This window comes from Bos indicus x Bos taurus, chromosome 19 (assembly GCF_003369695.1).
Source record: "Bos indicus x Bos taurus breed Angus x Brahman F1 hybrid chromosome 19, Bos_hybrid_MaternalHap_v2.0, whole genome shotgun sequence".
Taxonomy (NCBI): domain Eukaryota; kingdom Metazoa; phylum Chordata; class Mammalia; order Artiodactyla; family Bovidae; genus Bos; species Bos indicus x Bos taurus.
This window is the reverse complement of record NC_040094.1, coordinates 36,422,195-36,446,588: the sequence shown is the minus strand read 5'-3', so window position 1 is coordinate 36,446,588 and position 24,394 is coordinate 36,422,195. Positions and strand designations below refer to the sequence as shown.

Here is a 24,394-nt window from a genome sequence, read left to right as displayed (position 1 = left end):
GGACTGGAAATCTTTCCTTGTCAACTTGTTCCCCCAGAGCCAGGGACTCCTGTTCTCTGAGCCCAAACCTACCAGGTCCTAACCCCTCACCTGCTCCCACAGGCAACCCACACCCTGAGCTCTAGCCCCACAGACTCAGCATGTCCGCACGTGTGACTGTGAGGATCCTTCACGTTGGCACATGCATTGGGGGCTGCTCTTTGGCACTACTGTGTAATACGGCACATACTGTCGTGTGTGTATGTTTAGTGCACATGTGTTTGTGTACATTTCAGGTGTGTATGTGTGGGTCTATGTGAATGTGGTTATGTGCGTGTGTGGGTAGGAGGCCTCGTCACCCTTTCGAGTATTTTCCAGGTAGTCAGTCAGTTCACAAAGAAAAGTTGTCCCTGTCTGCAGAAACAGCTCCCATCTTGGCCGGGGCACCCCACACCATGCCTTCCACATGTGCTGTGGGCCCTCCCCACAGAGCCTGCGGGCAGTGAGGAGAGACCAGAGGTCTCGGAGGTCACCACTGCTGTGCACGGAGGAACAGGCCATGAACGGCCTCCTGGGTGTGCGCGGTACACTGGGCAGCAGCACTGCTCCAGAGCCCAACCTGGGGCTGCCCTGACCCAGGGCTGTGGTGCCCAAGCTCCCGCCTCAGTAGAACAGTCCCAGCCTCAACGCTGAAGAAGCACTGACCCAGGAAGGGAAGGGAAGCGTCTTTCCACATCATTCCTCGTGTGCCAGAAACAGAGGTGTCAGGGAGGGACTGCGGCTGGCAGGTCACTCAGGGAGCATGGAGCCAGGATCCAGGTGACTGGCCTACTCTTCATACAGCCAAGCCTTCTGCCTGCTGGAGCAGGCTTCATGCAGGCTTCCCGTGGGCCCATCAGGGCCAGGGAGCCCAGGCCACCCAGACCCAAAGCCCAGGGGACTCTAAAGTCTTGCCCAGGTACAGAAGGGGAGCAGGGGAGGTGCTAACTACAGGTCAGAGATGACAGTGGCCTAGACTGGGTGGAGGCAGTGGGATGGAGAAATGCATTGGGGCTCAAAACAAATTCTAAAGATTTAAAAGGTCAGGGTGTTGCACCAGAGTGGAGCGGGGGGTAGGGGGATCCAAAACAGTGCAGAGATCTGGCTTGAGCGGTGAGAGGCCAGCACACTCCTGCTTGTCCTTGAACCTCAGCTTCCTCATCTGTAAAGTGCTGTTGAAAGTCTGCATTCCAACCATCTTTGGAGTCACTCATCACTGAGTTCTCTCGTGTGTATGTGTGATATGTATACTGGTAAACTTCTGCTTGTTTTTCCCTTATTCCTCTTTTATTAGTCCAATTTGCAGGATACAAGCTGAAGAATGTGGGAAGATAGAGGGGAAAACCATCTTTTTCCTCTGCTACATCAGAGAGGGGCTACCTTGGCTTGGCACCTCTGTAGGGAACACCAGGCCACCTAATCTCACACTCGGGAAGGGTTATAACTGTGTGAGAGCCAGGGCGGGCGGTCAACTCACAAACATCTGGGGCTTCATCTCCCAGGCAGAAAAACAGCGGTTCTCAGGGTAAGGAAGGCAACCCAACAGCTTGACATCACCTGGGAACTTGTTAGAAATACACATTTAGGGACTGCCAAGGGCCGGATGGATCAGAACTCACAGTGGTATGAGCTTAAAGAAGTTCTGGGAGATTCTGATGTAGCCCACAGCCTGTTTTCATGGCCCTCCAGCTAAGAATAGTTTTGCATTTTTTAATAATGGTGGGGTGGAGGAGAGCAGGGAGTGGAGTCAAAGAGTAATAGTCTGTGCCATGTGAAAAATACATGGAATTCAGATATCAGTGCCCATAAACGAGGTGTTATTTGAACAGTAATAATAATGGCTTTGCTGTCAGGCTAACGGAGCCATGCTGGTCCCAGCGACCTCGTAGCCACAAAGCCTACAGTATATTCTCTCGGACCTCTGCAGAAGTGTCCCTGTCCTGCCCCACAGCAGCAAGCCTGTCTCCAAACCACTGGATCTGCAGGGCTAGAAGCCAGGCCTGCATGCCCACCCGGGCTCGGGGACTGTACCTGGGTGAGAAGCATGGACAGCTCTGTGTTCTCACCTCTAATGAAAAGTGACCACATCCTCTTCTTTTACATGGAGGCAATTCTGCCACCTGCAGAATGGTGGGGGTGGGGGATGTGGGGAGGTAGGGGTGGGGTTCTTTGCTGGTGACTTTCTGGAACCCCTGACAGTGAGGCTGCGCTCACCTCCAGGAAGCTGGCATCAACAGTTAGTGAGGAAACATGGTTACTGCGTGCAGGCTCAGTCGATAATTCATATCCGACACTTTGTGACCCCACGGTCTGTAGCCCACTAGGCTCCTCTATCCGTTGGATTCTCCAGGTAAGAATATTGGAGTGGGTTGCCATGCCCTCCTCCAGGGGATCTTCCCGATCTAGGGACTGAGCCTGCGTCTCATTGGCAGGCGGATCTTTACCACTAGCACCACCTGGGAAGCCTGTAGTTATTAACATCCCACAGATTTTTTCGTTTGTACTTTGGTAACTGTTCTGCACGAGGACGGGTTCCTTGGCAACCATAGGTTGTTTAATTTTGTGCACTTCTGAGAAGGACACCGCCACACACAAACTATGCAAGCCTGCAGGAACCTCGCCATTGGGCCAACATGGAGGAGGCCTCCTGGACCTACTCCTCAGCCAGCTCCATGGCAAGGCCCCAGCCCCTCCCAGGACAGGTCAAGAACAACTTCCCGTAGTTCTTTTACATCTTGTGGGAGCAGCCCAAGCTGAGCACATACAGGGAGCCAGGCACTGGTTACTCTGGGTGCTGGGGCTCCATCGAGAACGAGAAGACCAGAGCTCCTGCTCTGGGGAGGCTGTGGAGCAATGCTGCAAGGCCATCACGGAGGGCTGAGGAAGGCTGAGGTCTGGAGGAGGTCAGGCCCCGCATGGGGCCCTGTGTGGTCTTCCCCACCCCAGCCAAACTGTTCCTTTCACTTCCTCCTACGCTCTCACCCCAGGGGCCTTTGCTGGTGCTGACCCCACGCTGGGAAGCCCCTTCCCATATACCTGGGAAACCTCTACTCATCCTTCCGAGCTCAGAGGAAATGCCTCTTCCTTGGACCCACTGGTCCCTCCGACAAGGCCTCCCCTGCTTTGTGCTTGGGGCCTGAGCATCCCTCTCATTCAGGGACTGGGCCCCGTGGCAGCGGCTGCGGCAGAGGCGTGTCTTGTGCACCATCGGACGCCTGTACTGGGGTGAGCCCCGTGCCCTGCTGCTGGGTCGTTGCCCAGTGGATCTCAACTGCCCCTTCTCTGGAGAATCATCCAGGTTAACAGGAGCCACCTGGGCCCAAAGGTGCTGAGAGGCTGTGCCTCCCCATGGAGAGGGGTCACAGTTCACACGCCTGAACCCAGGGTCAGGTGGCTGGCCTTCAGCTGCTCCCAAGTCTGCCCTTCAGTTCCTCTCCTGCTTCTACTGCTTCCTTCACCAACCCCCCAGGCCACCCCGCCTCCCACCACTGAGTCACGGCACATGGATCTATTGCAGGCTCACACCATTGTCTGTCCCCTGAACCCCTAGAGGGATGTCAGGAGCTGGGCCTATCCTGCTTCCTCCCAGGGCTCCAATGCCTGGCTGCTGCTGCTGCTGCTAAGTCGCTTCAGCCGTGTCTGACTCTGTGCGACCCCATGGACTGCAGCCTACCAGGCTCCTCCGTCCATGGGATTTTCCAGGCAAAAGTACTGGAGTGGGTTGCCATTGCCTTCTCCTCCAGTGCCTGGCAATTCATAATGGTGGCAATTCATAAATGCTACTGGAGGAATAGATGGGGCTCCCGTTTCTCACGCAGGGAAACTGAGGCCCAAAGATGGCTGATCATAAACATTTAGGAGGCAGAAGGCCTTTGAGACCCCAGCCCAGCCTTGGGTAAGGACGACTCCTCCTGTGCTGTCTCAGCAGCACTGACAAGAAGGGGCCCAGGGCCCTCAGTTGGCTCAGACTTCCTGGAGTGCCAAGCTCTCCACCCTCCCTACCCTCAGACTGAACCGGTCTCTTCCCAGCATGGCTGGTGGCTGGCCTCTGCCTACACGGGGTTAGGGGGAAGTTGGGAGTGGGGGCAGCAGGCTGGTGAGACTTGAAGGCCCCTCTCTGGGTGGGAAGCCCACAGGACCCGCCCTCCGCCCATCCATCTTCACCAGATGAACACACAGGGAGCACATCTTACCCTGCTCGGGGCACTAGGCCCTCAGCAGTGGGTCGAGACACACCACCCCTGCCCACGGGGAGCCTCTGCAGGGGGCCAGGAAGGATGGGGAGGTGAGTCTAGGGGAAGGGTGAGGGGGTGAGGGGAAGGGCAGTCCAGGCAAAGGGAACAGCCCTTGCGCAGGCCCTGGAGTGGGGACAAAAACGTGCTCTCAAGGGACTAAAGGGGGACAGGGTGCCTGGAGCAGAGGAGGGGGATGAGGAGGGCAGGATGAAGGCAGGTTGGACAGACAGGATCCAGTGCAGAAGGAAGCGGGGGAGGGCTCACAGGCAGTGGGTGAAAGCCCAGACTCTGGTTTGGAGACCACTCTGGTCCTGGTGGAGACTGGCCTGTGGGAGGGGGAGGGGGTGTCCTTTGAGGACACTGCTGTGACCTTGACTCCTTGGCACTGAAGGGAAACCCATTTCCAACTTCCTCCCGAGTTGCAGGCCCCCTCAACAGAAGGTGGACTTGGGGAGACCCTCTGGCCAGGCTGTCGGTCCTGGTAGGAGGGCAGTGGTCTCTGTGTCCAATGACCAGACATGAAGGCCACACGGGGCGCTGGGGCTTGAGCCACAGCTCTGACCCCAGATCAGATAACTACCCTCCCACTGCCCTTGGGCAACACCCTCAATAACCCAGAACTAACCTCCTCCAGGACAGTAAGCCTGTCCCCTGATCTCAGATTCTCCATGCCCCTCCCCACCCCCCATTTTTACCTGTTTCAGGGAAGATTCCAAGGTGGACTCATTTCATCCTCTGGGAGGCGGGAAAGAGTAGAGGCAGCTAGTGGGCACAGACACATATGGATGGGGGCCTGAGGGCTTGTGTTCCAACCCAAGGGCACAGTTTCAAGGCTCTTGCTGAATTAACAGGCTCTCTCTTTCACTCTCCAACAAATCTGCAGGCTGGCTGCTGTTAGGAACACCCTTCTGCACCGATGGGGAGACTGAGGCCAGAGAGGGAAAGGAAGCCACTCTTGACTGGTAAGCAAGCATGTGGCCTGGGGTTTGACTGGGTCGGGACTGGCCTGAGGGACTCCTGAGCTCCAGCTGGAGCCGGGTCCTCCTGCCCGGAGGCCTGGCCTGGCGGTGCTTTGGTGAGAGCTCTGGGGTGTGGGAGTCGGGGGCGGTTGGCAGGGAAGGCCACGACTGGCTTAGCTTCTGGCATTGGGACCCCAGGGAAAGCTCCAGGGCCAGAGGAGGAGAGCACCCGCCGCCCTCATCAAGCCAATCGCCTCTGGGTCCAACCCACGGGGACACGGGCCAAGAAGCCTTCACGGGACCACAGCCCCATCCCCACCCGGCTCCCTCTCCAGCGGCCCGGAATCATGGCGTGGATCTTCACTGACACAGAGGGGTCTCCACTCAGGGAAAGTTTGGGCAAAAGGAAGGATCCTTTCCTTGGGGGCTTCTTCCAACAGAGACCCTTGAGGTGATGATATTCTTAGCCCAGAACAGGCCAACGTGTCCACACTGCAGCCGCACGAGCCTGCCCTCTGCGGCCCTGCTGCCCCCACTTCAACCCCTCTCAGCTCCCCCACACCAGTGGGAGCCAGGCCTGCCTCATTCTGGGGGCTCAGCACACATCAGCCCTGCCCTCGCCAAACCCTTGCAGGAGAAAGGGAAAGGGAGGCACAGGCCTGGGGAGGACCCTGCAGGGGCCCGGGGCCCAGCTGTGGCGGCTGTCGGGCACACTTGGGCCAGGTCACAGCCTGAGGAACACGCAGGGGTCTGCAAGGAGGCTGCTTCTGTCCTCTCTGTCCTCCTTCATCAGCCTCTGGGGAGCCCCCCGCAGGTCACGGGGTGCTGGGTGGGGGTCGGGGGCAACACGAGGGGCCGTGCGCACCACACCAGGCAGGGCCTCTCAACACACGTCTGCACACGGCACCGCTCCAGGAGGCTGAGATGAGTGTAGTGTGGTCTAGTCTCATGGCCTACACCTCCAGACGCTCTGTGTTGAAAATAACATGAAAATTCTCCTCGTTTCACCATTTAAAATATATTTGACATCGATTTGACCTTTGCAGGGGCCTCCTTCCCACAAGGTCCCCAGCCCCCACTGGGACCCTCTGGGGGCAGGGACTGAGCGGCACAGCACCAGCAGGTATGGCAGGCAGGGGTGCCGTGTTCTGAGAAACACACCTGGGCCTGAGCGGACACGAGCGGCCCACAGACACACACGCCACCCTCGGCGGACAGGCGCAGCTCTGCGGCCGGAGCCTGGCGCATGCATGTATGTGTGTTTGTGGACAGATGCACACAGGCCTCCTAACATGCAGTCATGTGCAGATGCTCACCTTTGGAGGTGGCAGACTCACATACCTGTGTGGCTGTCACCTTGTGCCAACATGCACAGAAGCCTCACCCTGTCACCCGTGCCCCTTACCTGCCCATGTGGACAGAGTCGGGGCAGAGGGCTGGTGGGACCACAGCTGAGGTCTGTCAGTGCTGTGTGCCCAGCCCCGCAGCCTGGAAACACAGTAACCAACAAACACACAAACAGACCCATGAGCCACACGGAGTATCATACACAGACGCCACCTGCCCGGGTTCACACACATGTGGAGATGGTCGTGGGCACACATCTGCAGGACACTCCTATGCACAGACTCAAGCACTTCCAGGAAAAGCCGTCACTGGACACACTTCACTGGCACATGGACGAGATGACTCAATATGGGAATTCACGCCTCGGCTCTCACACACTTGGCTCCAGGTCCCTCCCCACATAAGCAGCTTGCTTTCTCCGGGCAGAGGGCGCCTCGGGCAGCTCCAGGCCCCGCACCACCAGGCCCAGGCTGCCAGGAAGCTTCCTGGAAATACCACTGCCAGGGGCTGGGGGCAGAGCAAGTTTGTACCCCCACCTGTACAGCACATAGGCCACATATGACCTACACCTGTGTGCCCACAGACTCCCACACAACACACGTGCTCCGCACACACACAGCACATGGCACACTCAGTGAGTTCACAACTCCATACCCCACACACAGGCACACACGCCCCAGGGGCCACCTGATCCTGCCTCTGCACACACAGCTGCTCCATCTGCCCTCCTGCTTCAAGGGCACTAAAGAGGGAGACTATTTTGGTCTTTAGCACAAGCAATAAATAAATAAATAAATAAACACAGAGGAGGCAAAAAGCAGATAGTGGAGTTTGAAAACACAGCATCTGCCTTTGGTGAGAGATGAAAGGCAGCTCGGAGTGGCCCTCCTGCAGAGTCTGTGGCCTGAGCCATCCAGTGTGAGCCTGGGAGGTGGGCAGGCCTGAGAGGAGGTGCCCCAGGCCACTCGAGACAGCTGGGGCCTGGGTGCGGTGAGTGGAGGGCTGGCCCGGCAGGCCTGTGTGCCAGCCCCAAACAACCAGGGCCATCTGCTACCCTCATGGCTCCCACGGGGACTCCACACCCCACCCCCCTGACTAAGGCTGAAGAAGCCCGGGGCTCAGGGCTGGGAAGGAGAGAGGCCCATCCAGTAGATCTTGAGCGAACGAGCAGCCTCCACCTGCTTGGGATTGACCCTTTTGACTGTTCCTGACTGAAAGTTAGGGTGCGGTGAGGCCAGGGCAGGGCTGTCTGGCTGGGAATGGACAGTCGGTGCTGGGACCCGCATGGCCCCTGACCTTGGGGCAAGCCTCCAGCTGCCTTGGGGTTGGAGGAGGGGAGGGGCTGGAGTCCTAGCACCTCCTGGTCGTGAGTTGTCCCACAGCACCTGGGCAGGTGGGCTGGGGAGATGCCAGCTCTCTAATGACTGAACAGCCCAGTCATATGTGAGCACAGTGCTCTCAGCAGTCCCAGGAAAGGCCCAGGCTCCATCCTGAGGCCTGGCCCCTGCCAGCTGCTTTCTCCATCAAGAACAAGCCTGTGCTGGGCAGCTCTTGGGCTGGCAGAGCCAAAAGCCAGTGACAAACAAGGAACCCAAGCCTCTACCCGACCCAGAGGTGTGTGCTGATAAGCTCACCTTTCCTAGGACACTCTTGTGTGTTCAGCATCAGGGCATAGCCCAGCTGGGCCCCGCCCGGGCACACCTGCACTGCTCGCCTTGGGAGGGTGGGGTGCCAGGTCAGCCCAACCTCTGCAGACAGAGGAATATGGTGGAGTTGGGGGCTGCGGAGAGGACACGTGGGTCCAATAAAAACAGTGACAACTGGAGCCAAACTCCCAGGGTCTCTAAGGCACGACTCATGCTGGGGCCCCGTAGGGATGGGGCTGAAACACTTCCTTGGAGTTGGGGAGCCCAGCTCTCCTTCCCATGGAGCCATCCACCCCCACAGTTCAGGGGAAGGGGTAGAGGCCTCTGGGCAGAAAAGGAGAGAGAAGCAAACAGGAGAACCCGGCAGGTCAGGGTTGGGGGCGGTAGGCGGCAGGTCCCACCCCGGCCCTGAGATATGCCTCGCAGGAGGTACAGAGTCAAACCTGAAAGCTTTTCCCAGACTCTTCCTGGCCCTTACCCCCAGCCCAGTAACACTGGAAAGCTTCCATTAGGATCATTAACATGGTCTCGGTATTGCCATCACAAATGAAATCCAATTCACTTTGTGAGCACAAAGAATGGGGGTGAGCCCCACGCCTACCCTGCAGGCGGCACCATCAGGCACATGCGCCGTCTTCACGGAAGAGAGGCCTGCCCAGCATCGGGAACTTGCTGGAAACTCCACTCAGCTACTTGCATCCTAGCAGACTAACAGGATTCTAACTGTCCTTTCTCCCCCCAACAAATTATAAAAATCAATCACATGTTAATTTTCTTTTTTTTTTTGTAAACAGTCTTACTCAAACTAAGATTGAGAAAGCCGAAACTGGTGTTTCTCCCCAAGGTAAAAACCAGTGAGGCACCCTACTGCCTGCTGGCCTTCGCCCTCAGAGGTCAGGTGGCTGGTCAGCCGTCTCTGGACAGGCTGCAGCTCCCTCCTCAGGCAGAAGGCCCTGGCTCCTGCAGCCCAGTGCCCGGAGGCCACCTCCCCACCCCTGGGCCTTCCCCAGCTCTGGAGGCAGCACAAGCCACCCACTCTCCCGCCAACATTCCCAGGCGTTGTAAAGAAACATAAAACATCTAAAACGCTACTGAGTCTGCAACCAGGGCCCAAGCTCATCCTGCTCAGGCCCAGAGCCCTCGAGGGGCTCAGGCCTCTCCTTGGCGGGGCAGATGCTGCACCTCGGCCGACCGACGGCAGCTCAGATCTCAGACTCCCGTCTGTAAGGCCGCTGCTCAAGGGCTGTGCCGGCCTGCGGCCTGTCAAAGTCGCGCCTGGCCTGGGGGCCGAGGCTGTCTTGCTCTCCGTCCACCTCGTCCTCCTCGTCGCGGCTCAGGAAGGCCAGCTCATTCTCGTAGCAGAAGGAGTTGGTGCTTGGCAGCAAGAACTTGTTCTCCACTAGGTCCTTGGCACTGCAGCGGGGTGTGGATGGCACCTCGTACGTCTTGTGGAAATGCGAGTAGTCGATCTTGTACTGGTTTTTCTCCTCAAAGAGGACAGGCTCAAAGCGGTGGCCCCACAGGATCTCGTTGGCCAGGTAGGAGCTGCGGGCCTGCGTGGTCATGGCCGTGGCCTCCACCATGCCCTCCAGGATGACAACGATCTCGAAGTCATCCGTTTCCAGGTCCTGCCGGCTGATGCCAAACAGAGGGCTGGCCTCGTCGATCTCGTGCAGGATGGTGATGGGAGACACCAGGAAGATGCGGTCCAGGCCCTTGTCAAAGCCTACATCAATGTCGATCTGGTCCAGCGGGATGTACTCGCCCTCCTCCGTGACCCGGGGCTTGATGAGCTGGGCCCGCACGTGGGCCTCCACAATATGGCTCTTGCGTAGGTTGCCCACGCGCCACATGAGGCAGAGCTTGCCGTCACGCAGCGCCACCACCGCATTGTGGCTGAATAGCAGCGTCTGTGCACGCTTCTTGGGCCGCGCCATCTTGGCCATGATGGCGCCAATCATGAAGGAGTCGATGATGCAGCCCACGATGGACTGCGCCACCACCATGAACACCGCCACCGGGCACTCCTCGGTCACGCAGCGCAGCCCGTAGCCAATGGTGGTCTGCGTCTCAATGGAGAAGAGGAAGGCCGCCATGAAGCCATGCACCTGCAGCACGCACGGCGTGCGGCCATGGGCTTCAGCAGGCTCCAGGTCCCCATGGGCCACAGCAATGACCCAGAAGATGACCCCGAACAGCAACCAGGAGGCGAGGAAGGCCAGCGAGAAGATGAGCAGCATGTAGCGCCAGCGGATGTCCACGCACGTGGTGAACATGTCCGCCAGGTAGCGCTGCGACTTCTCATCCATGTTGGCGAACTCGATGTTGCACTGGCCATTCTTCTTGACGAAGCGATTCCGGCACCTGCGCCGCGTGTGCACCTTGCCATTGCCGAAGCCGTTGGCGCCCGACATGGTGACCAAGTGCAGCCCGTCCTCCTCTGAAGACACGATGCTGTAGGGGTTTGTGCGGCCGGACGCAGTCATCCAGGAGGTGGGGGCAGCAGACCCCGCTTGACCCCAGACTGGCTCAGGATTGAGCAGCTCCTGCAACAGAAGGATGGCAGGGCTGATGGCGGTGCTGGCGCAGTAGCTGCCCCCCAACCTCCACGCCTCCATCCCAGCCCAGCCATGGTTGCGGAGACCCAGACTCACCCACAACCAGTTCTTGGTCCTCCCTCCCATCTCAGCCAGCTCCCCGCCTGCCTCCAAACTCCCAGCTGCTCCAGACAAGAGCCCTGGGTTCTTCCTCAGTCCCCCTTTTTCCCACCAAGGGCTCTGCTTTCCAATATATTCAGGATTCAGGATCCGGCTCCTTCTTCTACCCTCCTGGCCTGAGTCCTTGAAATCACCCATGAAGACCAGCATGAAAGCCACCATGCTGGCCTTCCTGCTTGGTGCCAGTGCCCACGGCAGCCACCAGGAGTCAGTCCATCTCGTCTCCAGCCTTCCCTTGCTCGCCCCTGGGTCCACCTGGACACCCTCCTCTAAGCCCTGGCTTTGATGCCTCGGGGGCATCTCCCAGGGCCTCCCTGCACCTGAGAAAACTGTACACCCCCCAGAACCCCACTCGAATCCCACACATCCCTCCCTGACCCCATAACACCAGTGACCACAACAACAGCTTGCTCGGGGCTGCACAAGCCATCCCACCACAAGAGCACCAGCTCCCTGAGTACAGGGGTTTGCTGTTTGTTCACAGCAGTTTCACTCTTGGGGCCTGGACCTGGGCCTGATGGACACCCAAAGCTGGACCCACCACCCTCCTGACACTCCCACTCTCCCCCAGGTGCCTATTCTCACTGCCCATAAGCTAGGCCTGTGGCCTCCCCATCACCAAAGGTGGCTAGAAGGGGGCCCATGAGTCAGCCTCCAGAGGGGTCACTGACTGCTGACCTCAGCCTGGGGGCCTCCGCCACCCCTGCCTTCCTCAGCTCTAAATAAGAGCCCTCGTCCTCAGCCCACTTGGCACAGCACCTGGTTGGCACACACACTCACACACTGGGTGGTCGGTCCCAAGCCACACCCCCAGCACTGTTCCCACGGCCAGACAAATCCCATTCTAACTGCTGGGGGCAAGCATCCAGGCCCCGGATGCACAGGAAGCCACCCCTCCCCATGGCCCTGCTGGTTCTGGGGCAGCATCTGTAGACGGGAGATCCCAACTCCACTTGGGCCCATGGGTGGGCACGGAGGCCATGTGGCTTTCTGTGTCAGGCACCAAGCGGGAATGGTGTGGCAGGGCACTGATGGGCCCCACGCCTCTCCAACTCCAAACCAGTCGCACCATGAGGTCAGAGCCAGGTGAGCCTGGGAGCACTTGAATGCACTGAGATGCTGAGGCCCCAGAGAAGGTCCCAGGGCAGCCAGACCAGTAGAAAGGGAATGGAGGTGACAGCCAGGAGGTGGCTAAGTTGGGATCAGCCCTGGTCTGTGGGACGGGGTACAGCCAGAGCCGCAGAGAGGGCACCACCTCTGACCTCTGCTCCAAACACCTGGGAGAAGGTGAAGGTGGATCCCACTCAACCAGCCAGGCTGCAGACCCCTCCCAGGAGCCATCCAGTTGCCAGTGTCACTGGATCCCCAGGTCTGGCAAGTACACAATCCTCCCAGCTCATCCGTCCACAAGGAGAGCAGGCCAGACCCGTCAGCAAACACTCCTGGGTCACTCCTCAGCAGCCCAAGGAGGTAACTACTGTGGCTGTTTCTACTCTCTGGATGGAGTTCCAGAGAGGTCAAATGATTTTCCCAAAATCACATAACTAGTAAGCAGGAGAGCTGAACTCAGAACTACTTCTGTCTGACACAGTGTCTCCCACCGTGGGGACCCCAGGCTCTGCGGCAGCTCTCCTCACACTGCGATTCTCCCCTACAGCTGCTGCAGCTGACTACCTCACCCTGGGTCTGAAGAGCTGAGGCCTGAGGCTATAATGGTGGGCACTGCTTCTGCCTGAGCCAGGAGGCAAGGAGCCAGCGGTGGGGGTACCCCAGGGACCATGCCTGGAAGACAGCCCAGCCCAAGATTCCTGGGCCTTCCAAGCAGAGGTGACCAGGATGGGGCACTCAGAAGCCTGCAGCATGCCACCGGATTGCAAGGGGCAGGTCTGTGTGGCCGGGAGAACTTGCGGGATGTCCAGCAGGTCACGGCTGCTCCAGATAAGGCTCTGAGCAGCTTGAGGCCTGTAACGGGGACAGAATCAAAAGAATCAAAGGCCAGGAGAGCCCAGACTGGCACGACTGTTCCCAGCAGCTGGGCAGCCTCACATGGAGGCTGTGACTTGGCCAGCTCCCAGTCAGGTGGCGGGTATCACAATGACCACTGGCATCTCTGCCTGGGCTGGGTGCCTATGCCCCACCCAGACCTATTTTATTGATGTTTCTCCTAAAACCATAGAGAAAATCCACAGGCCACATTCACAGCCCACTCCCCCACTATTCAGAGCTGGAAACTGGTACTTGGAGCAAAGTCACCCAAGCAAAGACCCCTGGAAACTAAGGAGCAGAGACAGAGCAGACAGCTCTGTGTGCACATGTGTGTATGTATGTGTGTGCATGAGATGCCAGGGGTGTGGGGAGTCCTCACAGGCACTTGGTAAACACACCACCACCAAGAAAGGCTGAGAAAAAGACCCACAGTAGGAGCCCTGGCACCACAAACTTGCCAAACATGCAGGGACCCTCCATACACAGAAGGCAAGGTTGCAGGGCTCTGTGGTCTTTAAGGACTCAGTTTAAGAAATGTGGGGGACATCCCTGGCGGTCTAGTGGTTAGGATTCTGCACTTCCACTGCAGGGGACCTAAGTTGGATCCCATCTCTAATCTGGGAACAAACATCCCAAAAGTTGCAGGGCATGGCCAAAAAAAAAAAAAAGAAAGAAAAGTGGGACAACATCCTCAACCAGGGATGTACAGGTCTATCTAGCTCCTGCTCAGCGGGTACATACGGTTAGATTAGACAGACAGGAAGCTAGATTCGCTTTGCTGGAAGAGGCCTTAGCAAGCAAGGAGGCTAGCTCTCCATTTTATAAATGGGAAAACTGAGGCTGAGACTTGTTCCAGGTCATAAAACACGTCATGGGCCAGGAGGAGATACATGATAAAGACAATAGTTAACACCACAGCAGTGGAAGCCCAGGTTGACTGGCAGGGGTCCCAGATGTTGCTAGGAGGGGAAGGGGAGACAGGCACTGGGATCTCCCACCTGAGCCAGGACAGGTAACTACAGCAGCAGAGGTGGAGTGTGAGGCACCCTCAGTGGGCTGGACCCAGAGAGCCCCAAGGGGTGGCAAACCTGTCCTGATCCCAGCGTCTCCAGAGCCGGCATGCCCGCCAGCCACAGCACCCACGCACAGAGGCTCTGGCACCCAGCAGACTCAGTGCCCCAGCAGGGACTGGGCTGGGAGCTTTTAGGCAGGCAGCTAACACATGACTACCGGTGGGGCCAAGTCATCAGGAGGTGCCTCCGGATGGAGAGGGCCACCCTCTGCCAGGTCCCCTGAGGCTCTGGGCCTCAGGTTTCTGCAGCATCCGAGAGGGGACCAGGGCAAAGCCAAGAAAGCACTGACTAGTTGGGTCGATAGAGGGGCCACTGAGGAGGCGCTCAATGTCCCCCTCCCTGGGAGGATTCCCAGGTGGCAGGACCCCTGCATAGGTGTGAACAGAGTGATCAGTATTTGTCAGGCACTTACTACCTTCCAGGCACTAAGAGCTCAAATAGCCCATGTAATCCCTTCTTATGACTTTCTGGGTGAGGAAACTGAAGCTCAGAAAGCTTGAGTCACCTACCCAGGGTCATACAGCCTTTCATAAGTGAGCACCTAGTGTGGGAGGTTGAAGAGAACTCAACTTCCCATCTCCTTATCTCCTCCAAGCCCCAAGGCCAGATTGTGGACATGACACTGTATTCCTAGCCTCAGTCCTCAGGGTTCCTGCAATGCCAGGTGGTGATGAGACACAAATAGCCCCTCTCTCAGCACACAAAAGCAGAGGCAAGACCCTTGCAAGCGCCCCTGATCTATGGCCATTCAGGCCCCGCTTGGAACATCCAGGGAAGGGGCACTCACCACCTCATGGTCAACTGGAAGAATCCTTACAAAGCACTTGTCTCAGGGAAAGCTAGCATGTAACCTACAAACACCTCCTTCCTGGTCCCTGCCCAAGGCAGACATCATTAATCCATCACAGAGCACTTTATCACTACAGCCTGTGGTAGCCACGCCCTCTTTTCTAATCCAGACATTATCTATCAGACTCAGCACAAGGGCTTGAAAAATGTAACCCGTCATCTGCCGGTGGGGAGACGGAGGCTCTGAGAAGGGTGCCTCACCCAGTCACACAGGGAGCAAGGGGTCTGGGCCACACTTGGAGGGTGCACCACAGGGAGAAAGGGCAGCTCAGGGTGCAAAGGCAGGAGAGGGGCATCCCTGGCATGGGGAGGGCAGGCTGGCACCTCAGGGTCCAGTAAGCAGGCTAAGGCTGGTTGGGGAGAGCCCAACACCTCTGCCCTCACAGTCTGCAGTGATGATGGCCATCTCCTGTGCCTGCCCACCTTTCCCAGACACAGTCCTTCCCCTTCCCCAGATGTCACCCACAGGCTGCAAACATTTGGAGTCAACACTGTGCAGGCCCTCAGGGTGGGGCCCCGTGTGAGGCCTGAGGAGAGCTGTGTGCTGGTGATGCGCCTGGCCGACGCTCAGCTGTCCCTGGGCCCTCCCCACTTCCAGGCCCACCTGCCCAGTTTCCAGCCACCAACACCAGTCTTTCCTGGTGCAGTGGCAGGCCAGGGAGCAGCTCCCCACTACAAAGAGCACACTTGGGGAACCTGCTCTACCAAGCTCGCAGGGCCCCTCAGGCCTGGGCCTTCCTCAGGCCTCTGGGCTGCTCCGCAGCAGGGACTCCCAACCCTGAGCCCACGCCCTCTACGTCCTCCCAGCACCGCAGAGCCAACAGGCTCCTCCTCCTCTCCAAAGCTGACCCCCTTCCCCCTACCTCCCCCCTCAGTCTCCTTCTTTCCTCACACCCCCCGCACCCTGTGAGGTCACTGGGCAGCCCAACCATTTCCCCAGTCACCCCAGTCAACAAGCCTGGCCTCCTCCCTCCTCTTCAGCCCCCAAATCCACTCCCTCCCCAGGTCCTGTGCATTTTATCTCCTGAATGATCAAAGCCATCCTCCCCCTCCTTGCCCACAGACCCCTCCTGTCCAGGCATTGCTATCTGGACACTGCAACAGGCTCCTTATGGATGTTCCTGTGGTGACCCTCGCCCCACGTGGTCCAGTCTCCAAATCACAGCTAATGGGAATGCTGGAAATCCATCGGTTAGGAATCAGTGGAAGCCCACCACTTCCCTGAGGCCCTTTTAGATTCTCTGGCCCTGGGCTTCTTCTGTCAGGACCAGAAGGTGCTTTTCCACCTTGTGTGAGAGTTGGTTTTGCCTTGGCCCCATCTCTGGCCAATCTCAGAAGTCCAGAGAGATTGAGGAAGGCCTGGAACAGAGCGGGCACCCAGTAAATGTTTGCTGCTCAGACAGGACAAAGGAATAAGCTGCTGAACAGAGGCATGGATGAATCAATGAATGAGGAGACCGTTGCATGTACCGATGGGTGGTCAAGCGTGTAGATGGATAAACGGGGCTGACATGTGGATGGATGGATGGAGGATGACTAGAGGGGTGGGTCAGTTAGGTGGGTGAGAAAGGTCTGGATGAGTTGGGTGGATGGATGTTTGAGTGCATTAGTGGATGGACGGATGGACTGAGCAGATGGATGGACAGATGGACAGAGTGGGTGAATGGATGTTTGAGTGGATGGATGAATGAGTGGAAGGACAGATGGACAGATGAATCTATGGATGGGTGGGTGGGTGGGTGGATGGATGGATGAATGGGTGACTGGATAGCTGGTGGGGGAGGTGAATGGATGGAAGGATGGCTGGATGGGTTGGGTAGGTGGATGAAGAGTTAGATGGATGGATGATGGATAGAGGGTGGACGAGAGGTCACATAGCTGGGTGGATGGGCAGGTGGGTAAAGAGATGAGTGTCTGGATGGAAGGATGACTGGGTAGACAGGTGGACACCCGTGCCCCAATCTTACCTCTGGAGCCCTATCTTCTAAGTAACGGTGCTCACCAAGCAAGTGACCGTCTTCAAGGCTGCATTAGCTGTGGCTGCCATTGCCCCACCGGCTGGAGAGGCCTCAGCGGCTGGAAGACCCTGAAGGTGACAGAGCACAGTTACCATTCTCCTTGCTGGGGGGAGCTCAACAGTCATCAACTCCCACACAAACCCCCATTTCTGTTTGCTTTCCCAGGATCCCGTGGAAGGTGGAGGACCCTGTGAGTCTGTTCATAACAACCCTTCAGAACCAAAGAAAGGCAGTCCGATGCGGGCCCCCAGAGAAGGTGACTGCTGACAGTTACTGAATGCCCATTGCATGCCAGCCACTTGGTAGGCGCTTCACAGACACCAACTCAGGCAAGCCTCACGACGTTGGAACCCTATGAAGTCGGAGCCGCTGCTGCTCCTGCTGCAGAGACGGGGCACCTCCTCAGGTCAGAGGCCCTCAGGGTGTGGCTTGCGCACCTGGCTAGCTGCAGAGCCTTCAGCACACCAACCACAGGCCCCGCTGTGAGCGGACAGCCCCTGCCTTCCTCTGCAGCACACCATGAGGTCTGGGCAGGGGGCAGGGGGAAGGGGGCATTGGGGAGTCTTTGGAGGCGAGTCCACCTGAGATGTCCTCTGGCCACAGTGCCCATGCAGGCCACTCTCTCGCAGCTACCATTGGCGGGCATCCACAGTCACGCTGGATCTTCCAGCTGGGATTAAGGGAACTGGTGGTGAGTCAGCCCCGTATCACAAGCCTTCTCAGGCAACGCCAGTGGTGGGTTTAGAAGCATACAAACCCAGTTTCAGTTGCAACTCTGCCTCTCACCAGCTGTATGACCTTGGCTGAGTCACTTCCTGGCTCGGGGCACCTGCTCATGCTTTTAGGAGGTGGCCTGGCTGGTCTCCCTTCACTCCAGGCTCACCTCAAGACATCCAGCCCTCAGCCCCCTGCTTCCCCATCCCTCATGGTTCCCAAAGCAGCAGCCAGGGGCCTTGCCATTGGCCCCTCTAAGAACGATGGAGGCTCGACCCCAGACTCCCAACAGGCAGCTGGACTTTTGAGAGAGGACTAGTTCCGGGGCCTCTGACCTCTTGTCCTTCTCCTGGAGTGGACACCCAATGTGTGTGGCCCTGGGTGCTGGGTTCCTTGCCTCACTGATACTCCAACCTTCACAGCCCACCCTGAGGGATAGATGGGAAAACTGAGGCTGAGCAGGGCGAGGTCACCGAGAGCTGGAACTCTGAGCAGGGGAGATGACATCTGGCCATGGGAAGGGCAGACGGAGGAGCGCCTGCCTCCCACTTGCTGGGGTCATTCGGCCTGCCTTCCCCGGGCTCTCAGCCTCTGCCTCCCTGCTCCCTAAAACGGGCTTTCTCCTGTGAGGGAAGCAAACCAGCTCCAGAAGGAGGAGACAGAGCCTTTGAGCAGAGCAGGGACTTGCCCCGGCTCACAAAGACACACGGTGAGTGGCAGCTCAGGGACAAGAGCCCAGCGCTCCATCTTCCCCTGCAGTGGCCACGGCCCATGAGACAGATGTGACCCCCAACCGTCGGAGGTTCACTAAACATATTCCTGAGGGGGGGTCCACAGTCCTGAACAGGGAAGGTCAGAGCAGGGGCAGGGTCTTCAGCTGACAGGGATGACCTGACCTGACAGCGAGACTGTCCCTCAGCCTCCCAGCAAGGGAGGGGAGCCCTCTGCTTTCCCCCCAGGACCATCCTGTCAGTCAGGGGCAGGACCCTTCCCCTTGCTGCTCAGCCTTGCTCCAATGCCATGGGGGAAGTGCACTGGGCACCAGCTGGGCACCACACGGCTCCACCACCACAGTCACCGTCCTCACCAACGACAGCCTCCCCTGGAGGGTGGGGCTCGGGGACCAGCGAGCCTCAGCCCTGCATTCGAGGCCTGATCACCCCCTAGCTCCCAGTGGGAACTTCCCTGGGCCTCAGGCTTCTCATCTGCAAAATGGGGAGGCTACAAAGAGGGTGTCCAGCACAGCAGACGCCCAGTAAATGCCGGCCATCCCAGGGTTCTAAGAGGACGACACCTCCTGTGTGGCCCGGTCTGTTGCTCTCAGGACGCACCCAACAGGCACTGAAGCAGGAGAGCCCTGAGCTCTGCAGGGGTTGGGTCTGGCCGCCCTGCCCCCACCCCCCAGCTCTGTGCCCAGGGTGTCATCTCTGGCAAGGGTGCCAGTAAGTGCCGGCTACAGGAACCACAGCGACCACAACCCCTCAGGCCCCTCAGATACCACGGCCTGGAGACAGGGGCTGGATGCACTGACCACAAGGCTAGGCTGAACCAAGCAGCCAGGAGGGATAAATGTCCACTCTCTGAGCCCTGAGGTGAAGCCAGGGCAGGAAGTTCTGGCCCCCAGTGTGGAAGACAGGTCACGCCAGGCACCAGGAAATACTTCCGAGGGTATTTTTATCTTGAGAACATCCTTCCACGAGGAGTAGGAGCAGAAGGGAGACAGGGTGTCCTTGGCCCCGGGCCCCTGGAAGCAGCAGAGGACCAAGACTCCTTGTGCCCTTTGCTAGAGTGGCCATTACAGACACTGCCCCATCCCTGGGCCTCCTTGGGTCCCGGGACCAAGTGGGGCCTGGGGGATCTTGGGATTACTCATGGGGCCCCCAGCTCTGCTCAAACTCACTGTGTGACCTAGGGCAGGCCCCCATCCCTCTCTGGACCTCCCTCTGGGAGGCAAACTTTCCTGAGCGCTCGCTCACTGCTGGACTCAGCTGGGCACCAGGGGCTCTGTGGTGGACCGGCAGGGTTTGTCTACAAGGGGCACTTCATCAAGCAGGAAGACAGCGAGCTAGGTAGCAGCCACAACAGGCAGGATCAGAGACATGGTCAGAGCCTTTGGAGGCCATGGGAGGAATATGACCCAGTCAGGGGCAGGGGACTCCCTGGAGAGGGCCCAGCTCAGACTGACCACACACTGCCAGGAGCACTCGGGGTCCCAGAGAGCAGGGTGCACATTGGCTCTGCTCCTCACACACTAGGCCTTGGGCAAAGCTCGCCCAACTCTGAACTCTGTTCCTACTACATGTGAGGGGGCTGGCCCTTCCAGCACCTGCATTCAGGATCCTAAAGATTTGGGGCTGAGCAGGGTGGAGAAAGAGACCCTAAAAGCAGGGAGACGAGGCGCTGAGTGCCTGTGCACTTCACACCGATGTGTAGAAGCAGAGGTGCCGAGAGGCCCTGCACGTTATTTTAATGAGTTTGGACTTGGCCCCAAGAGCAATGGGCGCCAGAGAAGAGTTTGAAAGTATAAAACCAGAGGCAGTATGGCTTGCATTCCAATCTTGTCTCTGTCCCTTCCTGGATGGCCTTGAGCAAGTCATAACTCTCTGAGCCCAGTTTTCTCACCAGTGAGATGGGATGAATAACGTTATCTATTTCATGTGGTCATGATGGGTTTCATCAGTTTAGTACATGGAGCTGGAAATACCCTGGTTCCCCCACACCTCCCCACCACCTCATCTCTGAGCCTCTGACTCACCCTGGGAGGGTCACAGGTCCCTTCATGGAGGGCCTGGACTGGACTTCACTCCAAGCAGGAAGGGGAGAGCAGATAGGGCGGGAGGGACCATGCGGTGAGCAAAGGCACCGTGGTGTCCGTTTTCCTTACAGCTGTAATTTATCAATCTTCAACTTAAGTCTCAAACAGTTTCTAAGTGTGCACAGCAGAGCAGAGACCTGAGACAAAGGGGCAAGGAACGCCCTGGGATGTGAAAGGCCACGAAACAAAAGGCTGGAAAATTGGCCACCATAAAAATATTCGTGATGTTGCTTATTAAAATGCATTATAAGCAAAATGGACAGTAAATGATACGTTTGCTATAGAAAGGGCTGATATACTTAGTATATAAAGGGTTCTTATAAATCAACAAGAGAAAAGGACACAGTGGGAGTGTGAACCCCCCATCCTCAGTGGGGGGCGTCTCAGGAGTGTCCACACCCAGAGCCGCAGCCTGGGCTGGGCCCTCACCTCGGAAAACCCTGCTCTGCGTTTCATCTTTCAAATTCCAAGGATGCCTCCTCTAGGAAGCCTTTCAAGATTTCCCTGGGTCCCCTGCTGCTCCCTGCCAGGTCCCGGCAGCACGTTTCTTAGAGCCCTGGAATTGAATGTCTAGCTTCTGCTGAGTGCCCGGCACTGCACCCAGGAACAGTCCAGGTGAGATGGCCCACGTGTCTTTGAGCAAGGAGGAAGTAAGTTGCAGAGAGAAACATTGTGTCCACCAACACCAGGCCCTGAGCAGCAGATCCAAGCCCCGCACCCATGACCTGGCCTCTGTCCCTCTGCATCCAGCCACCTCCTCCCTAAGGAGTCCTCCTGACTGAGGACCACCTTGCTTCACGGCAGGCTGGGCGCAGTGTGAGGCCTTCCAGGCAAAGGTCAGGCAGGACACAGCTTGACTCCTGGCCTCAGTGCCCCGTGGACCTGGACGCTTGCTACAGGAGCAGAGGGACACTTGTTTTCTCAGCTTTCCTCTTCTCCCCGTCCTCATCTTGTAAATATGGCTTTATTTTGGGAACAGAAGATTCACTAGGAAGGCCTGACAGACCTCTGAGGTCCAGGGTTCACCCTGGGATGGGCCGGAAGCTGTGCTCGGAGATCAGGAGGCCGGGAAAATAGGGTGGGCTTCCGGAAGACCCATCATTCCACTCAGGATCTTCTGGAGAGCTGGGCTCCAGGAGCACAAGCGAGGCCTTGGGCTCCGCCTGCTCGACGGACGGGGCATTCACTCCTTCGGCAGACAGCGCCTGGGCCTCCACTGTATGCAGACACGGTGCTCAGGGCCAAGACTGCGTGGGGGCAAGGCAGACAAAAACCATGCTGGGGAAGAAAGAACCGAGTCATACCTGAAGCAAAGTAGGCACAGGAAGACCTCTCTGAGGGGGCGACACGTGACTTGAGACAGCAGCGTTCTTGGAAATATGCGAAAGGACAAAGACCTTGAGGCTGGGATGTTGCTCCATGTGCTCAACGAGCTGGAGGGAGGCAGCGGGGCTAGAGCTGCGTGTGCCGGGGCACCCGAGCCTCCTCTTTCTCATCTGCCAGCAGTAAGAACAATCCACGCCCCAGAAATGGCTTTTGGAGGAAATGCTCCCACATCCTGCCTTGCTCGAGGAGACTGAGGCTCAGGGTGGCAAGGCAGCAAGCTAGAGGGCGTCTGACCCTCTGACCCACACAGCCTCACACTGGCCTCCACCACAGAGGCTTTTCCAACCCTAACAACTGGAACTGTGCACCTACGTGGACACTGTGACACATGTTACTTCCATTCACACTATGGTTCCTTCGGATAGTCACAACAGACTGGGGCTCAGAGAGGGTGAGCACCATGCCCAGGGTCACACAGCTGGTCCACCCAGAGCTGGGCAGGAATCACTGGAGTCCAGATTCAGGGCGACGGAAACCAAGACTCAGGCACTGACCACATGTCTGGCCCAGATGTCTCCAGGAAAAACCACAGTTTTCTCCAAAGGGCTAAGGACTGCCTCCTACAGGAAGCTTTCCCCGGCTGCCTCTCCTTCATGGCAAACCAGTACTGTGGGAGGCCAGGGGCTGCAGAGAGCCCAAGACTAGGGGGCAGGGGCATGGGGTCTGGACCGTATTAGGCCCTGCTGTGCTGCGTGGCCTTGAGCCACTGGCCCTCTCTGAGCCTGTGCCCAGGAAGATGAGGTAGATTGTGGGGGCGGTTTCCCCAAGAGCAGGAAAGGTGGCCCCTGAGAGCCCCAGGAAAAGCTTTCTCCTACCTGGAACTTTTATTTAGCACCAACTGTGTGCACCTTTCAACAATCCTGAGACTCTGCCCCAAGAGGAAGCAACAGGGTCAGAGATAGAATACAGTGCCCCAAGGCTACAGGCTAGTCAGTGCCATCCTCAGGCCGGACATCCTGGAGAGGCCGTGTGTACCCAGGGGCTGGGGCCCATGACCAGAAGCCAAGGGATGCGGAGGCTGCTCCCGCCTTCATCTGCACCGTCAGTGCTGCCAGCGGCCGGGGCTGGGGAGTCCTCCTGCACGCGGTCCCGGCCTCGCTGGCTCCGGCCTGCCCTCCTCTACATCTGAGCTACGTGTTTCTATGACTAATCTCTGTCTCATTTCCAGATCTGTGAAAGGGACCCAGTCCTACTGCCTGCCTGGTAGTCTACGCACAGTGCCCAGACCCCAGTCCAGCACACCAAGGTATGCACACACATGTGCATACATCCTGCGTGGACAGACGGCCTGGGGTGTGGTGTGTGTGACTCCAGGAGCGTCAGAGTGTGCACGCACGTGGCCCAAGTCTGTTTCCCCAGAAACAGATCTAGAGTGGAGGGTTTGGGAGCAGGCAGTTTACTTGGGAGGTGACCAGAGAAGGACAGCAGCTGGAAGCAGGTGCTCTGGGAGCTGGAGGCTGCAGTGGCCGGGAGACAGGGTGCTGTGGTTCATCACACAGCTGCGTGGCCAGAGGTGGCGCTCATGCAGAGACCAGGGCATGAGGAACAAAGCTCACACACTGACCAGTGCGTGTCTACACACCCCTGCTCCTCTGGGAACATCAGCAAAGGGGCCTGGGCTGTGTCCTCACGAGGGCACATCTGTGCCTCCATCACATCAGGGCTGGACACCATGGGGTGAGTCTCCAAGTGTCTGTTCTTGCACGCGTGTATCTGTATGTGTGAGCTGTGTGTACACACGTGTGTAGGCGGTGTGACATAGCCATGCACACATGTTCAGGCTACATGCATGTGCATGCACTGAAGTCCCTCACCTGACCCTGGGTGCAGCTGTGGGGTGAAGGATATGGCTGTCCTGGTCACCCTGGTAATGGGGCAGGAGCTGGCTAAGCTGGGGCGCCTTGGTTCAAAAGAAGAGAAAAAAAAAATCAAACCACTGAACACAAAGAGGAGCAGGAGGGCTGAGAGGGCCAGGCTTGGCCCAGGCTCCAGTCGCAGCCTGGCCTGTCTGTCCTTGAGCCAGTGAGGGCTGCCAGAGCCAGGACACGAGTGCTCGACCCAGTGGGCAGACAGTCCGTGGTGTGGGGTCCCTTCGGAGACCGGGGAGTCCACCTGGGAAGGCAGCAGGCAGGGACGGGGACTGGGTGGGGCCGCCCTGCAGGTTCACCAGGCCCCAGAAGAGGGCGCTCCAGACGCCAGGCACATCAGGGCCGCTGGGCCAAGCCGCACGCGTCACCCTCTCCCGCCTGTTGAGGCGCTAACTGCACCGCCGCCTTGAGGCCGGGGCACTAACCCGGGTCGTGTGATGATTTATTCACGAGCTCCCGTCCCTTTCCCGTCCCCACGACCAGCTCGTCAGCCTCGCTGCCCTGCCGGCTGGGGAGGGAGGCGGATCCTTGCTCGCAAACATTGCCCGCTATTTATATCTCATCAGACGGAACCAGCCGGGCGCCGCTCCCCGCAGGCAGCCACCCGGCAGCGTCAGGCAGAGTCGAGGTGTGCACACTCTGCTCAGGAGCCTGGGCCAGACCTCCGCTCACAGCTACAGGGGCTTTGCCCTGCCTGCTCACTGCGTCCTGAGAAAGCCCTTTGAGGTAGGGTCTGCTGCTGTCCCCAGCGGGCAGATAAGGA

General features: G+C 58.2%; 1 protein-coding gene across 3 annotated transcripts in view; it reads right to left on the bottom strand.

The window, feature by feature from the left end:
• Positions 1-6,210: 6,210 nt before the first annotated feature.
• Positions 6,211-24,394, bottom strand: part of KCNJ12 (potassium voltage-gated channel subfamily J member 12) — a 37,767-nt gene continuing 19,583 nt past the window's right edge. Inside the window, exons 2-4 of one of the 3 annotated variants that reach the window (XM_027517634.1) lie at positions 16,798-16,916; positions 12,705-12,884; positions 6,211-10,751 (exon numbers count right to left, since the gene is read on the bottom strand). In XM_027517634.1, the coding sequence (XP_027373435.1) occupies positions 9,408-10,691 (1,284 nt within the window). In that variant the 5' untranslated portion in view covers positions 10,692-10,751; positions 12,705-12,884; positions 16,798-16,916 and the 3' untranslated portion in view covers positions 6,211-9,407. Of the gene's footprint in view, positions 10,752-12,704; positions 12,885-16,797; positions 16,917-23,577; positions 23,664-24,394 lie in introns of all 3 variants that reach the window. The other 2 variants (XM_027517633.1, XM_027517632.1) reach the window with 2 other exon arrangements.